Below are 14,627 nucleotides of genomic sequence, written 5' to 3'. Positions count from 1 at the left end.
CATGTTATTTGCATTATTAGTGAAAATATTTACAAATAGGATACCAACATCAAACTTTGTAATATTATCCTTTTAAAAGTCAAAAAAAAATTTTTTTAAAGATTTTATTTATTTGACAGAGAGAGACACAGTGAGAGAGGGAACACAAGCAGGGGGAGTGGGAGGGGGAGAAGCAGGCTCTCCGCTGAGCAGGGAGCCCGATGCGGGGCTCGATCCCAGGACTCTGGGATCATGACTTGAGCCAAAGGCAGATGCTTAACCGACTGAGCCACCCGGGTGCCCATTAAAATTCAAATTTATTATGGCTTTAAGGAAATGCGTGACAAGGCATCCAAGTTCTTTCTAAACTACAACAATTTTTTTAAATTGTTCTTTTCAAAGAATGTTGTAAACACTTTAGTTTTCAATATAAAAAGATAATTGAGATGCACAATTCATGACTTTATGTATTCTTGCAGAATGAAGAGGGAATGATGTTGAATCAAACTCGCAAACCCAAATATCTGGGTAACCAAGTCAAATACTTTAAAGCTGATATGTGTGTGTCTGTCTCTGTGTATCTGTGTATATTATAAATTTTAACTACTACAGGAGCACCCCAAATTCATCTGAAAGCTGCCTGTCTAAACTCTTCAAATTCAACATTCCATCATTTCTTCCCCATTATAAAACCAGAAGATTTAAACACACCAGAAGTGCAGAACTAGCATGACCATTTCTCTCATTAGAAGAGACTGGTCCAGATTGGCTAGATCTAAAACTAATGGTTAAGTGGAGTCTGGCTTCCTCCCAAACCAGCTACAATGAATTCCTATGATCACTGTTTTGGACAGACAGGCCCTGAGGGGTTCGCTCTGGAAAACAGAAACATGAGGTCATTTCCAAACCCACTGCATCAGGACAGACTTTAGAAAGTCCTCTTGAAGACACACATAGTTTGACGCTTCATGCAGCTCAAAGATGGCTCTAGTCTACCATAGCTCTAAATCAAAAGAAAGTTAGAAAAGGAGTTTCCAGGAAACATTTTAAGACCCTACCCAAGGTTGGATTTTAATCTTTGACCAAAAAAAAGTCGAACATTTATTTCTCATTCCTTACTCTGTGAAAAGGTTTCTGAAGACCAACTTTAGCTTCTGTCCAACCTAGGTCCTCAATGCTTGGCACATTGAGAAGGTATAATTATGTCAGAAGGTATAATTATTTCAATTCTGTTCCTGAGGAACCAGTGGGGTTTGTTTTCCTCTGGATGTGCTGTTTCCCCAGAATGTGTAACATTTCCTTTGACCTTCACAACAGTCCTCTGAGATGGGATAGACAAACCCTCTCCATTTTACTGATGAGTTTACTGGCAGGTGATCTGCCAGGTGGCTTGGTATAAGCAAAGCTATAATGCCAGAACCAAATGCTCAAGTCCAGAACTCCGTATTTTTTACGAAAAGCATCAAAAAGAGGTGTGACTACTAATTGACTAATGAATCTATTTGAACATATGGAGGACATAATCCACACATGGATAATTCCCCTTTGAGCTTGGCCACAACACCCATCTAGACCAAAATTGAGAGTTCACTTGCAAATGATGGCTACAAATTTGCCCTTCATATGTTTTAGACACCAAACACCTAATTGGCCCTCGCTAAGAAACTACTTTCCTGCTGGGCAAGAGAAAAGAACTTAAAAATCCACAGCTGCCATGAGAATGACTTAAAAGGGAAAGCTGATAGAATCATATAAGCCCAGGGGAAAAAAAGGAATTTCCAAGGAAGTTATAAGGAAATGTATAGAATACTTGTGTTATCTTTAAGATTTTAAACATCAGAAATGAAACCAGCCATATCATTCATGTTTTCCTATGAACAAATGTAAATTACTATTTTATAAATGTAAATGACTATACTATTTAAACAAGAAGCTTGTGATTAAAGAGATTTATATTATGCTTAGTTCCTCTTTGTGATTATTGCTTTAAATCTAGCAAAAGAGATTCTTCATTCTCCACTTTCACCTGGGGTTTAAAAGTAACTTTTAAAGGCTCAGGGGTGGGGATCTCTCCTCCTTCTATGGGAGGATACACCGCCCTGGCCTCCTCGTGGTCTGTTTCACTGAGCTCATCAGTGTAGAGCTCACTGATGGGGCCCAGAGACTTGCTCCTGGCAATGATGTCCACACCCATCTCCCTGACCTCCTCTGCATCTTCGGCCATAGTTTGGTCTTTAGCTTTCCGAAGGCTACGCATCTTAAAAGCTTCCCTTGAGGGAGCTGCATTAGAAATGGATTTCTTAAACCTTTCCCCTGACTGTTTCAGCCTCTCTCCCGACTGCCTTAACCTTTCTCCTGACTGCCTTAGCCTTTCTCTCCTCTCTGGGGTCACTATTCTTGTTCTAATTCTGTTCACTTTCTTGTCAAGATTCTGCCGTGTCTTCTGCATGTTTTCTTTGGAAAATGCCTTTTTGATATTATCAATGCGCTCCCTGCCTGACTTTCTAAGCCTGGCAGATCTGCTTTCTTCGACATAATATTCTTCATCTGAAGACAGATCTATTGGAGGGTCAAAGACATCATCATCGGTCTCTTGATTCTCAGTTAGGCTTCTGTCTTTAACAATAGACAGGGATGTCGGACACCGAGTCTCCTCCTGAGAGAGAGAAAAAGAAAGCACGTTAGATACCAGTTCTTTTACCTTCTGGCCATGCCTTTTCCATCTCCTCCATGGGCTGTGCACCCTGTCTGCTCCTTAACTGTTGGTTTTTCTCAGGGTTTCTCTCTCCTTGTCTCTCGTTGCTTCATTTCCCAAGCTCAACTGGAGCAACCTGATCCACTCCTCTGCTTTCAGATCCAGTGCTAAGCAAACACCAGTTTTTATCTTCACCTCTCCCCTTCTCCTAAGATGAAGACACAATTCTAAATGACAAACAGATGTTACCTCGATGTAACAGAGACACCTCAAACTTAACATGTCCAGGAGCGCCTGGGTGCCTCGGTTGGTTAAGTGACCGACTCTTGGTTTCAGCTCAGGTCTTTTTTTTTTTTTTAAAGATGTTATTTATTTATTTGAGAGAGCAAGTGAGAGAGAGCTAGACAGCACAAGCAGGGGGAGGGGTAGGGGGAGAGGGAGAAGCATGGGGCTCGATCCCAAGACCCTGGGATCATGACCTGAGCTGAAGGCAGATGCTTAACCAACTGAGCCACTCAGGCACCCCTCAGCTCAGATCTTAATCTCAGGGTCATGAGCTCAAGCCCTGCTTTGGGCTCCACGCTGGACATGGAGCCTACTTAAAAATAAATTAATTAAATAAAAATAAAAAAATAAAATTTAAAAAAACATGTCCAAAAATTAAGGTCCACACAGCATCCTCTCCACAGCTGCTTCTTTTCCTGGGCCTCTCAGCACCAAGCCCCCTCTAGGTGTCACCCAAATAGAAATCTCAGAATTTTCAACCCAAGTATTTCCTCTCCTTCTCATCCCATATCCAACAGGTCACCAAGCACCATCGATAACACTGCTTAATAACTCCTGCCCCTCCTCCTTCTTTCTTGCCTCTACCAAGGTCTTAATTCAGGTCTCTGTCATCTCAAGCCTGAACTTTTGCAATAATTCGTCTACCTCCAAAGCATCACCTAAGTACTCCACCCCCAAAATACTAGAACACATCCAGCAATTCAGTAATGTGGCAGGATACAAAATCAATGCACAGAAATCAGTTGTTTTCCTATACACTAACAATGTAACTGTAGAAGGAGAAATTAGGGAATCGATTCCATTTACAATAGCACCAAAAACCTTAAGATACCCTGGAATAAACCTAACCAAAGAGGTAAAGGATCTATACTCTAGAAACTACAGAACAGTTATGAAGAAAATTGAAGAAGACACAAAAAGATGGAAAAACATTCCATGCTCATGGATCAGAAGAATAAACATTGTTAAAACGTCTATGCTACCCAGAGCAATCTATACCTTCAATGCCATCCCGATCAAAATACCAATGGCATTTTTCAAAGTGCTGGAACAAACAATCCTAAAATTTGTATGGAATCAGAAAAGACCCGAATCACCAAGGAAATGTTGAAAAAGAAAACCAAAGCTGGGGGCATCACGTTGCCTGATTTCAAGCTATATTACAAAGCTGTGATCACCAAGACAGCATGGTACTGGCACAAAAACAGGGATATAGACCAATGGAACAGAATAGAGAACCCAGAAATGGACCCTCAACTCTGGTTAACTAATCTTCAACAAAGCAGGAAAGAATAACCAATGGAAAAAGGACAGTCTCTTCAATAAATGGTGCTGATGGGGCGCCTGGGTGGCTCAGTCGTTAAGCATCTGCCTTCGGCTCAGGTCATGGTCCCAGGGTCCTGGGATCGAGCCCCGCATCGGGCTCCCTGCTCAGCGGGGAGCCTGCTTCTCCCTCTCCCACTCCCCCTGCTTGTGTTCCCTCTCTCGCTGTCTCTCTCTCTGTCAAATAAATAAATAAAATCTTTAAAAATAAATTAATTAATTAAATAAATGGTGCTGAGAAAATTGGACAGCCACATGCAGAAGAATGAAACTTGACCATTCTCTAACACCATTCACAAAGATAAACTCAAAATGGATGAAAGACCTCAATGTGAGACAGAAATCCATCAAAATCCTAGAGGAGAACGTAGGCAGTAACCTCTTTGACATCGGCCACAGCAACTTCTTTCAAGATACATCTCCAAAGGCTAGTGAAACAAAAGCAAAAATGAACTTTTGGGACTTCATCAAGATAAAAAGCTTCTGCATAGCAAAGGAAATAGTCAACAAAACAAAGATGCAACCCACAGAATGGGAGAAGATATTTGCAAATGACATTACAGATAAAGGGCTGGTATCCAAGATCTATAAACAGCTTCTCAAACTCAACACCCAAAAAACAAATAATCAAGTCAAAAAATGGGCAGACATGAACAGACACTTCTCCAAAATAGACATGCAAATGGCTAACAGACACATGAAAAAATGTTCATCATCATTAGCCATCAGGGAAATTCAAATCAAAACCTGGGAAAAATTTCTAAAGCATAGCTCTGATCACATCCTTTCTCTACTTTAAAACTTTTGGGAACTCACCAATACTCACAGGAGAGAGTCAGTTCTTTAATATGATTAGAAGGCTCTTCAGTTTGAGCTAAACCTACTTTCCAGTCCAGCAAGACACAACCACTCTCTGCTCCTCAAACACAGTGTTTTCATCTCTCCATGTCTTTGTATATTTTTTACTACCTTTTTTTTTTTTTTACTTCTTTTAATGCCTTTCACCCCTTTCAGCTCTGTCAACAAAATCTTCAAGAATCAATTCAAATGTCCCCAACTTCCCCCCAAGAAGCTAATTCTTTCTCCAATTTACACCAGAATGACATGTACACCTCTACTTATAATACTTAATCACTGTTTGAATTGAATTGGAAATCTACTCATTTATATACTGAGGCCTTCACTAAATAATAGGTTTGATGAAAGCAGAGATGTGTCCTATGTTTTACACCCAGTATCTATCAGAGAGCCTTGTACATAGTAGTTATACTCAATAAATGAATGTTCAATCAAATAGGGTATACACGTTCGTTCAACAGTTTCTAAGCACCTACAATGCACCAGTCAATGTTCTAGGAACTGAGAACCTCCTGAGAAGAAAAGAGTAAAAGAGCTTATATTCTTGAAGAGAGAGAAATAAACAAGTTTAATATATAGTCTGTTGGATGGTGGTAAATGCTAAGATGAAATATAAAGTAGGGAAGGGGGATATGCAGTGACTAAGGAAGATGCTTAGAAAGTCCTCACTGATAAGATGACATCCTAGCCTAGACCAGAAGGTAATGCATATATTTGGGAGGAAAACCAAAATGGGCAAGGAAGGCGGCGGTATGGCCGAAGCAGAGAGATCAAGGGGCAAGAAGAGGAGGAAAGAGGATTAGAGAGGTAGTGGGAGGGCCAGCTCATGTAGGGTTCTGTATCCAATAATAAGAACCATGGCTCTTATTCTGAGCTTGATAGGAAGCCCTTTTATTTTTTTTAAGGATTTTATTTGTTTGAGAGAGGGCACGCGCGCGCTTGCGCACCTGGGTAGGGGAGGGGCAGAGAGAGAAGCAGACTCCCCTCACAGCAGGGAGCCCAATGTGGGGCTTGATCCCAGGACCCTGGGATCATGACCTGAACGGAAGGCAGACACTTAACCGACTGAGCCACCTGGATGCCCCTGCTTCCACATTTTTATAATGAAAATTCTTTTCACTAAACTGGTGCCCCTAATAGGAAGCCCTTTTAAAAGTTTTGAGAATAGTGACATGATTTGACCCATGCTGTAAAAGGATCGCTCTGGTGAAAACAGGCCCTAGGGGGTGAGATAAGAAGCAAGGAGAGTGCTTGGAGACCCCTGAGGTAAGTCAGATGAGAGATGCATGAGGATGCTGGCAGAGACCATGATGAGAAGCAGTCTGATTTCAGACCTCCTGGGATGGTAGGCGCTAACAGGACTTACTGCTAGATTTGTATGTGGAGTGTCAGAGTCAAGGACGATTTTCAAGTACATGGCCTGAGCAGCAGAAGGATGGATTTCCCATTAACTGACATGGGGAAGAAAGCACAACAAAGAGACTGGAGGGTAAGGTTGGGATCCGAGATGTCAAGTAGGCAGCTGGGTATATAAGCCTGGAATTCAGGAAAGAGGTCTGGACTAGAGATATAACTTTAGGAATCATTAATGTCAAGAACTAAAAATCATGAAACCAGATGAAGGAGACTCCTAAGAGATTGAGTGAATGGGTCAACACTCAATGTTATCCAAACTTCTTGGGGCCAAGGTAAATTTCAGAATTCAGAATATTCAGAATATTCAGATTTGGGGAAAAAATATATTACACTACATTCCCAGTCAGACCTTGGGAAGAAACAATTCTGTGAAATAATTATGAATATTCACTCTAAGGTGGGATAAACAGTATAAACAGCCTTGTGCTATTTCTGGTCAGTTTTGTCACCAAATGGGTTCAGGTCAACCCATAACAAAGTATGTTATGGAAACTTCTTTAGAAATTTTTGGATTTTGGGGTTTAGACAGATAAATGGATTTTGAACCTGTAGATAAAAAGGAAGAGATGAGAAAGAACTAAAAAGGAGAAATATCGGCCAGCGAAGCAGAAGGAAATCCAAGAGAGCAGCACCCCCAAAGCCAAGGAAAAAGAAGTTTCAAGAAGAGAGGGAGAGACCAACTATGTCAGATGTGTCAAAGGATAAGGATGAGAATTTGATTTGGGAACAAGGCAGACACTGGAGACCTTGCAAACCAGCCCAGAAACACAGCTGCTAAAGAAACCCAAATATTTAGGGATTATTTCTAAAACTAAACAGGCAAAACTTTAAGGATCATGAGATTTTTTTAAGGGAACCCATGAGTTAAAATTTCTAAAAGAAACTATGCTCCTATTTGAGATCCAGATTAAATCTGTTCAGTCAAAAAAATTAATATGTAAGAAATAGGTTTATTCCAGGGGCACCTGGGTGGCTCAGTCATTAAGCGTCTGCCTTCGGCTCAGGTCATGATCCCAGGTTCCTGGGATCGAGCCCCGCATCAGGCTCCCTGCTTCGCAGGAAGCCTGTTTCTCCCTCTCCCACCCCCCCACCCTGCTTGTGTTCCTTCTCTGGCTGTCTTTCTCTCTGTCAAATAAATAAAACCTTAAAAAAAAAAAAAAAAAGAAATAGGTTTATTCCAAAACCCATCAGCCTAACAGTCAAGAAGGTCCTTGGAACCTTAATTTCTTTGGATACTTGCTTAAAATTAAATTCTTTGGCTACAGGATTGGAGAGTCTAGCAGCTTAAAAAAGAAGAAAAGGCAGGTGGGCATCTCATAACTCTCTGATGAATCAGTGAGAGGCAGCAAAATTATTCCTCTCCTTTCCTGACACCTGCTACATGGAGTAGCTTCAGCAACACCAAGTGGGTTGGTATGGCCTGAGAAGGTATAATTAGAATAGGAAGGAGCCAAAGAATAATTACTACTTAGTAGGGGGAAAACTCTCACAATCTCACTATGAAGGAATAAGACATAGCTTAACTCAGGAATCCTATACCCTTTTTTTTCAATTGCACGAATTATACAAAATCACACTTAAAAACAAAACAGAGGTAGTCAGAGAAAGTACTTGTTACATGAATCTCTTTGTTGCAATTCCTACTGAGTCAGAGATACCATGAGTTAATGATGAATATACTGTAATAATAATTGAAGATTATGGGGTTGAGTTACAGCTGATTTTCAAATAATTATTATATATCTTTTTTAAAGATTTTACTTATTTATTTCAGAGAGAGAGCAAAGGTTGTGAGGAAGGGAGTGGGAGAAGCAGACTCCCCGCTGAGCAGGGAGCCCAAGCCAGGGCTCAATCCCAGGACCCTGAGTTCATGACCTGAGCCAAAGGCAGACACTTAACCAACTGAGCCACCCAGGCGCCCCTTATTATATATCTTTTTATGTAAAAGTCCAGGTAAAACAATTTTTGTAACAAAGCGAGTACTATGGTCAGAGTAAAGTGGCTCTTATTGAGTATCAAAGTAACCTAGCTAGGGGACTTTTGAATATAGAGAAGTCCAAGGCTTATCATTAGGGAATGGCCAAATATCTCATTTGGTAACTGCAGGCATGTGGTTTGTAAGCAAAATTGCTAGAAGAGATGGTATGACTGTTGGCTCTCATGAGGAGGTCATTAAGGTGAAAGTATGTTCAAAGAGAAATCATAATTGTATGAAAAAGAGAAGATAATTTTTTTTAATGCCAATGTCCAGGATTAGGTGAAAGTTCCTGTGGGAGATAAAATGCCAATAAAGACTACCCCCAAAAATGTATCCAGGGAAAACTTTTTGAGGAAAAATCCAAGTGGAAATGAAAGTATACTACAGCTGAATTACTCCAGCTTCAAGTTAATTTTAGTAGGAGAGGTGATCTCAGTGTAACCACTTATACATATTAACTGTGAGAATGAAGTATAAGAATGAATTTTAACTAAATATAACCATGTGCATACTATACAGTGTTCTAACAGCTAATGAATCATCAAATCCATTGTTATTTGCCATCATCTTTTCTCTACAAGCTCTACCATTATAAAAGACAGCAGCTGCTTATGGACAAACTGCTGCTTCCTCTGAACAACGTAATTTCATAGAACCTTCACAGCACTGTATCCTACAAAGAACAAGATCTGACTTAAATTAGCGCCTCTCAGTAGCTTTTTCATACTATCTTCTACTTGTTCAACTCATTATAGAAACTCAGAAAAAAAATAGCAAGTTTCAGGGAATAAACAGGTGAATATAGAAAACAATCTTAACTGTAAAAAAAACAAAAACTATGTCTACAGACAAGAGTCGATTAGAACTTTTCAGAAACTTCTTTCCTCTAGCCTTTGTAGATCTTGATTGGTACCTGGTCCACTCTTTGCACAAAGGTTCTCAGGAGAAATGTTAGATACCAAGAAAGTTTCCTGGCATGCCCCATGCAAGTGAAGGGTGCAACATAACCCATTCCTGCTAATGCCCCTGGAAGGTGAACTGAAGAATGGATCCTACATTCTCTAGTACCAAATCTAGATCCCCATTATATACACTAACCCTGGGACTGGCCTCTTTTTCTTAAATAAAACAGGTTTTTAAAAACAGATCCCAAATACTACTCTGCCATCCCAGTGTAACTTTATCAGTCAACAGAGTACAATGGAGACTTAAAGTGTAGACAATGCTGTGGAGAATTATGGCCCACATCCCTCATGTCTTATAAATATCTGCCTACATAATCCAACTGTATTCCTATTTCATTTTGTTTTTACTCTTCGAAGGTTTTTTCCTATGCATAGGGGTATCCATCCATTTTAAAAATACACTGTGATAATGTGTGTGTGTGTGTGTGTGTATACAGTGAATATCCCTGCACACATTCCTGATTTTATGCTTAGAAAAATTCTTTGACATGAAATTTGGGGGCCATTTGTGAAGGTTTGTGAAGGTTCTTAATAACATACTACCAAAACTTCCCTCCAGAAATGTTGTGCCAGTTAATACTCCCACCAGAATATGAAAGTGCTTTTTTTTAACCCTTAAACTCTGAGTATATGTTTTAATAACTGAAAATACTTAAATAGGCAAAAATGGAATTCTGATCTTTTGTCTTTTATGAACAGTCTGATAACGACTTTCCTGTTTTTCTACCACAGGGGGAAGAGTTCAACTTTTCCCTTTTGTTTTGTAAGAGTCTTAAAATATATTACAGATACCATGCATTTTGCCATGGATGTGTTCCTATTTCAAAAAATATGAATGCCAAACGCAGAGTAATATAGGAATGTAGCGCAATGCACAACGCCACACTAAAATAGCTATATTAACTAAGCAGAGTCAAAAGAGACTTTGAATCATCAGACGCAATTACTTCTATGACTCCAACATTTGTAAAACTGTAACAACTATAAAAACACCTGCCTGATTATTCGTTAAGAAACAGTTTTTCTGTAACCTACATATTACCACATGCAAAAAATCCAACAGACAAATAATATTCCGAAGAGTTTACATTTTACTGTTTAGAGCTTTTCAGGCTCTCCATGATAAAGCGGAAAACGACATTGTGGGACTACGGGTCCTCGGTTTCTTTTTTTATACAACGAAGAGGTGTTTTAAACCAGAGGCTTCTTAGATCTCTTCTAGAACTGATATTCTCAGTCTCCAAAAGGGCACCATGCTAAGATGGCTAATGTGCTGAAAGAGCCGTACCAATATTAAGTTTCAAAGGCAAGAAATAGCCTCAGCTATGATCCACAGTTCCTATTACACAAAATAGTTGAGAAACTCCACATACTGATAGGATAGCACATTAGTCAACACAGAAATGGCTTTATCCTGGGATTCTCGCTGATAAAGAACTCCACTCCATGAATATATACAATAGTTAGGATGTGATGCTGGAAAACTCATACGACTGGTTGGCAATTCAAGGATGTTAAGATTTTGCAGTAATCAGACCAAACGCAGGTGGCAAGCTTACCTGGAATATGACCACACGAAATTTGTTTTTCTTCATTATTTCCTCTTGCTTGGATTCAACTTTTTTCACGTGAATTTGCTGCCTCTCTACCCGGGCCTTCACGTCTTTAATGTGAGCACTGATTTTTCGCGTTTTCTCAAACAACTTGTTAATGACGTAGACTGTATTGCTGTGTGACTGTGAGAGCTTCAACAGGTCAATCTGGACGGACTTTATGGCATTTCCCATTTCCCTGTGTCTCTCCTCTAGTCTCTTCTGGCTTGCCTGCACGCTGTCCACGATGGTGGCTACTTTGTCCAGCACGGTCACAATGGTGAGAGCAGCGTCTTGGTCTTCATCTTCTGTAACACTCGACAGGCGATTCTGGTGGATTTTATCTGCATTTGAAGCTGACCCATTATGTTCCATTTTAGTTATTCTCAGTGAAAGATGTCCCGCCACAATCAGTTCTGGCGCTAAGAGTAAAAAGTTAGCTTGGTAACAGGCAACAGGGTTGTTTAAAGGGTTGGAAACCCCACCCCTGGAGACTGGTCAAGTATTTATAACTACAAATACCCACACATGACTGTTCTGCAACATGAACCCTTGTAGAGCACTGGGTACTGTTCCAAACATGCTTGGCGACTGACTAATGGACTCAAATAAGTCTGTGTGGAGAGAAGAGGAAAGCTTTAAAAAAAAAAAAAAGTTCCCCGAAGCCGCCATGTTACTAATATTAAGCCTAGAAGTCAAATGACCAGAAAAGCAAATGCTGCATGTTGGGCAAAGCTTCTGTCTTTAGATAATTTCAAGCAGTATTTGCAAAAGCAAAGGGGAATTTTGAACTGAAATCTTTTCCTACTTACTTCACGTATTAAATGTACTGATTTATCAATAGGAAAGAACGTGGTAAATAAACACACCAAAACAGAGGCCATATAGTGAAAACATTATATTATAACATGCTTTTCCAAACCAAATATTAAAATTAATATTTAATTTTGAACATATTCTTAAATTCTACATGCATATATCTAAACTACAAGTTAAACAGCTGAATACATTCTACTCACACTTCAGATCTTTAAACACCAACAACCTATTAATACAGCTATTACTACAGGACAAATTTGGATAGAGGTCTTAGATAATTTTTAAGCTCACCTTAAGAGCACCAATCATTAACAATCATTTTTGCATTTTATTCACAAACACGGATACACTTTGTTTATTTATGTTAAAACAAATATTTTCTTAAAAACGAATGTGTATCAAGGTAGTTTAACTGATAGAGAAGGCTTTATTCCAATCTGTTTGTTAAACAGACTATTTTCACAATATCTAAAAATCTACTTTCCAGTGATCTGTTCCATCTTCGCTACCAGATACTTTTCCGAATTATCAGAATTATTTTTTCAAAGAGAGGAATAATCAAATTCCAATCCATACAACTTACAAATATTTTACATCTAACACACACAACTTTACAGTTCATGCGATAGGCAGTGTCTAAAAAATCAGTTACTAAATCTCAAAAACATTTAAATGTCCATTTAAACACAGTGTCTTCTAGATTTTTTTATCTTTTTTTTTTGTAAGAAAAGTAATCTGTAAACATCTTTACCTTTAGTTCATGCTTGGTCATTTGTTGTGGTCATTGTGGAAGAAGTGGGTATGACTTTATAACCATTTGTGAAGTGGTCCATCTTTGCAAAAATATTACATTCCATGGGTAAAGAATAAGTCTTAGAATTACCATGTGGTATAAATTTGTGAAATCAATTTCTGTATTTAAAAACATAAAACAAAGACTACTAAACAGTCCAAAACTGTTGTAGCTGAATATTCTAAATACGAGCCAACAGTACTACACTAAAAATGTCCAAAAATAAGGCCTCTGAAATAAATATTTCCATTCTTTAAAAAAAGACATAATAAATGTACATCACATGATTAGTGTACATATAAAAGTCATCAGTTTAAACCATTCTGGATGACGTATCTGAAGTAAAATGACCTAGGTTTTGCTTCTGTCGCCGTCCTCTGTTGTTTTTAGGGCATTTTCTGTTGAGTTAAAAAAAATAAAGAAAGAAAAGAAAAAGGTCATTTTGTTTAAGAGATTTCAAATGTTTCCAAAGTAATACACGTTTCACACACAAAGCCATATTAGGAAAGAGGATGCTGTTTGATGCAAGACAAGCTGAGGACCAACATGTCAGACTGCTGTCTTCCCTACACAGCTGGGAGGTGAGAGGGTTAGGTACGGGATGCAGGTGTGAGCACAAGCAAAGCTCACTCCTGGGTCTCTATTGCTGCATATGCCTCCCTGAGAGGAATCCCCGCCCTTCTTCTGACCTGGCAACTCCCTAGCCACAGTGACTGATAACACATAAACCTCCAACAGTAGAAAGGATCCTGGCCTATGTGCTTTTCCTGAGCATTAGGACACCCCCAAAATGACAAGAACAGCTTGGATGAAGGAGTAATTAGGAAGAAGTGTGCATGCACAGGAATGAATACGTAGGAAATGCTTAGTGATTTTAGACAATGACTCAAAAGAAGTTGTTCCACAGCCTGCTTGAGCAAACCACAGAACCCGATAAAGAACTGTCACTCCGGGGACAAGGGATAGTCCTTGACTCTGCTCTCATTTTACCGTACCTGTTTCTCCATGGTGGTATAAATCTCATTGTGTTGTACCCGCTCTTGTGTCTGCCCACTAGAATGCAAACACACGAGTGCTGTGGTATGCAACGTGGAACAAAGGCACTGGGATCAATTCTGGTAATTTTGAGCTCGGGCTCTGCTAAAAGCTAGCTGTGCAACACCCTTTTCCCATATATGAAATATTAAAAATTGAACCAACCTCTAAGATCCCTGCCAGCAAGGAATTTATAATCTAATGGAAAGAAAGTCTTGCAACAAGGAGTGCTCCTAAAGTTCCATGTTTTTAATTCAGTTTCAAAATACACTGCTTTGCTTGACTTAAAAAGCTTTGATGGTAACACTTCCATTTCATATACTGTATTTCATAAATTTTATCTCACTAATTCTCACTAAAAACATTCTGAGGGAGACAGTGATAGAATAATCTCCATTTCATGGTTGAGAGGCCAAGCAAACCTCTTTAACTGTCACCAACTCACCATGACATTGGAAGAGTTCCAACTCCCTGGAGCCATGGTTTTGTCATCTATAAAAAAAAAGGGGGGTTGGCTAGGGTAATGCTTGAGGTCCCTGCTATTCTATCATTCTAAGAGTGTAAAAATATGAAAGAAGACTCCAAGCATAAAAGAAGAAAGTTTTACTCATGCAGTTTTGATACATGAGTCAGTGGGAACATCCTTTTAAAGGGAGATTCCTCACATGGGACAGCCACCATGGGATAAGTGAACAGCTGTCCCATAACGGACTATGTGGGAGAGGCACTCCTTAAAAATTCAGTGGAGCTAAGTCCAAGTACATGATTATAATATTCTAAATTCATGAAGCAAAACATTTGAGGGGAGAAAACACCACAATAAGAAGACAGGCTGCCAGGAGAAATGTAGGATAAATTCAACAAGATGGCCCTTCAGTCACGGAGACGA

The 14,627-nt window shown here is 39.3% G+C and overlaps 2 protein-coding genes across 2 annotated transcripts in view; both read right to left on the bottom strand.

Annotated features, from left to right (window-relative positions):
- Nucleotides 1–1,887: 1,887 nt before the first annotated feature.
- On the bottom strand, nucleotides 1,888–11,525 carry CAVIN4 (caveolae associated protein 4). Its single transcript, XM_021691678.1, has 2 exons — nucleotides 11,059–11,525; nucleotides 1,888–2,635 (listed from the first exon to the last, which is right to left on the bottom strand). Exons 1-2 carry the CDS (start codon nucleotides 11,464–11,466, stop codon nucleotides 1,958–1,960), a joined length of 1,086 nt encoding a protein of 361 aa, XP_021547353.1. The 5' UTR covers nucleotides 11,467–11,525; the 3' UTR covers nucleotides 1,888–1,957.
- A 1,087-nt stretch (nucleotides 11,526–12,612) lies between these two features.
- Nucleotides 12,613–14,627, bottom strand: part of TMEFF1 (transmembrane protein with EGF like and two follistatin like domains 1) — a 90,569-nt gene continuing 88,554 nt past the window's right edge. Inside the window, exon 10 of the mRNA XM_021691342.1 lies at nucleotides 12,613–13,101. Coding sequence (XP_021547017.1) covers nucleotides 13,017–13,101 — 85 coding nt within the window. The 3' untranslated portion in view covers nucleotides 12,613–13,016. The remainder of the gene's footprint in view (nucleotides 13,102–14,627) is intronic.

This window comes from Neomonachus schauinslandi, chromosome 13, assembly GCF_002201575.2.
Source record: "Neomonachus schauinslandi chromosome 13, ASM220157v2, whole genome shotgun sequence".
NCBI lineage: Eukaryota > Metazoa > Chordata > Mammalia > Carnivora > Phocidae > Neomonachus > Neomonachus schauinslandi.
The sequence above is the reverse complement of the archived record's forward strand: the minus strand, read 5'-3'. Positions and strand labels throughout refer to the sequence as shown.

Bases quoted from the DNA above. Each gene is read 5' to 3' on its own strand.
- CAVIN4 (XM_021691678.1), bottom strand. From the start codon at position 11,466: ATGGAACATAATGGGTCAGCTTCAAATGCAGATAAAATCCACCAGAAT. The intron at 2,636-11,058 runs GTAAGCTTGCCA...TCTCTCTCTCAG, and splicing joins TTCGTGTGGTCATATTCCAG to GAGGAGACTCGGTGTCCGAC.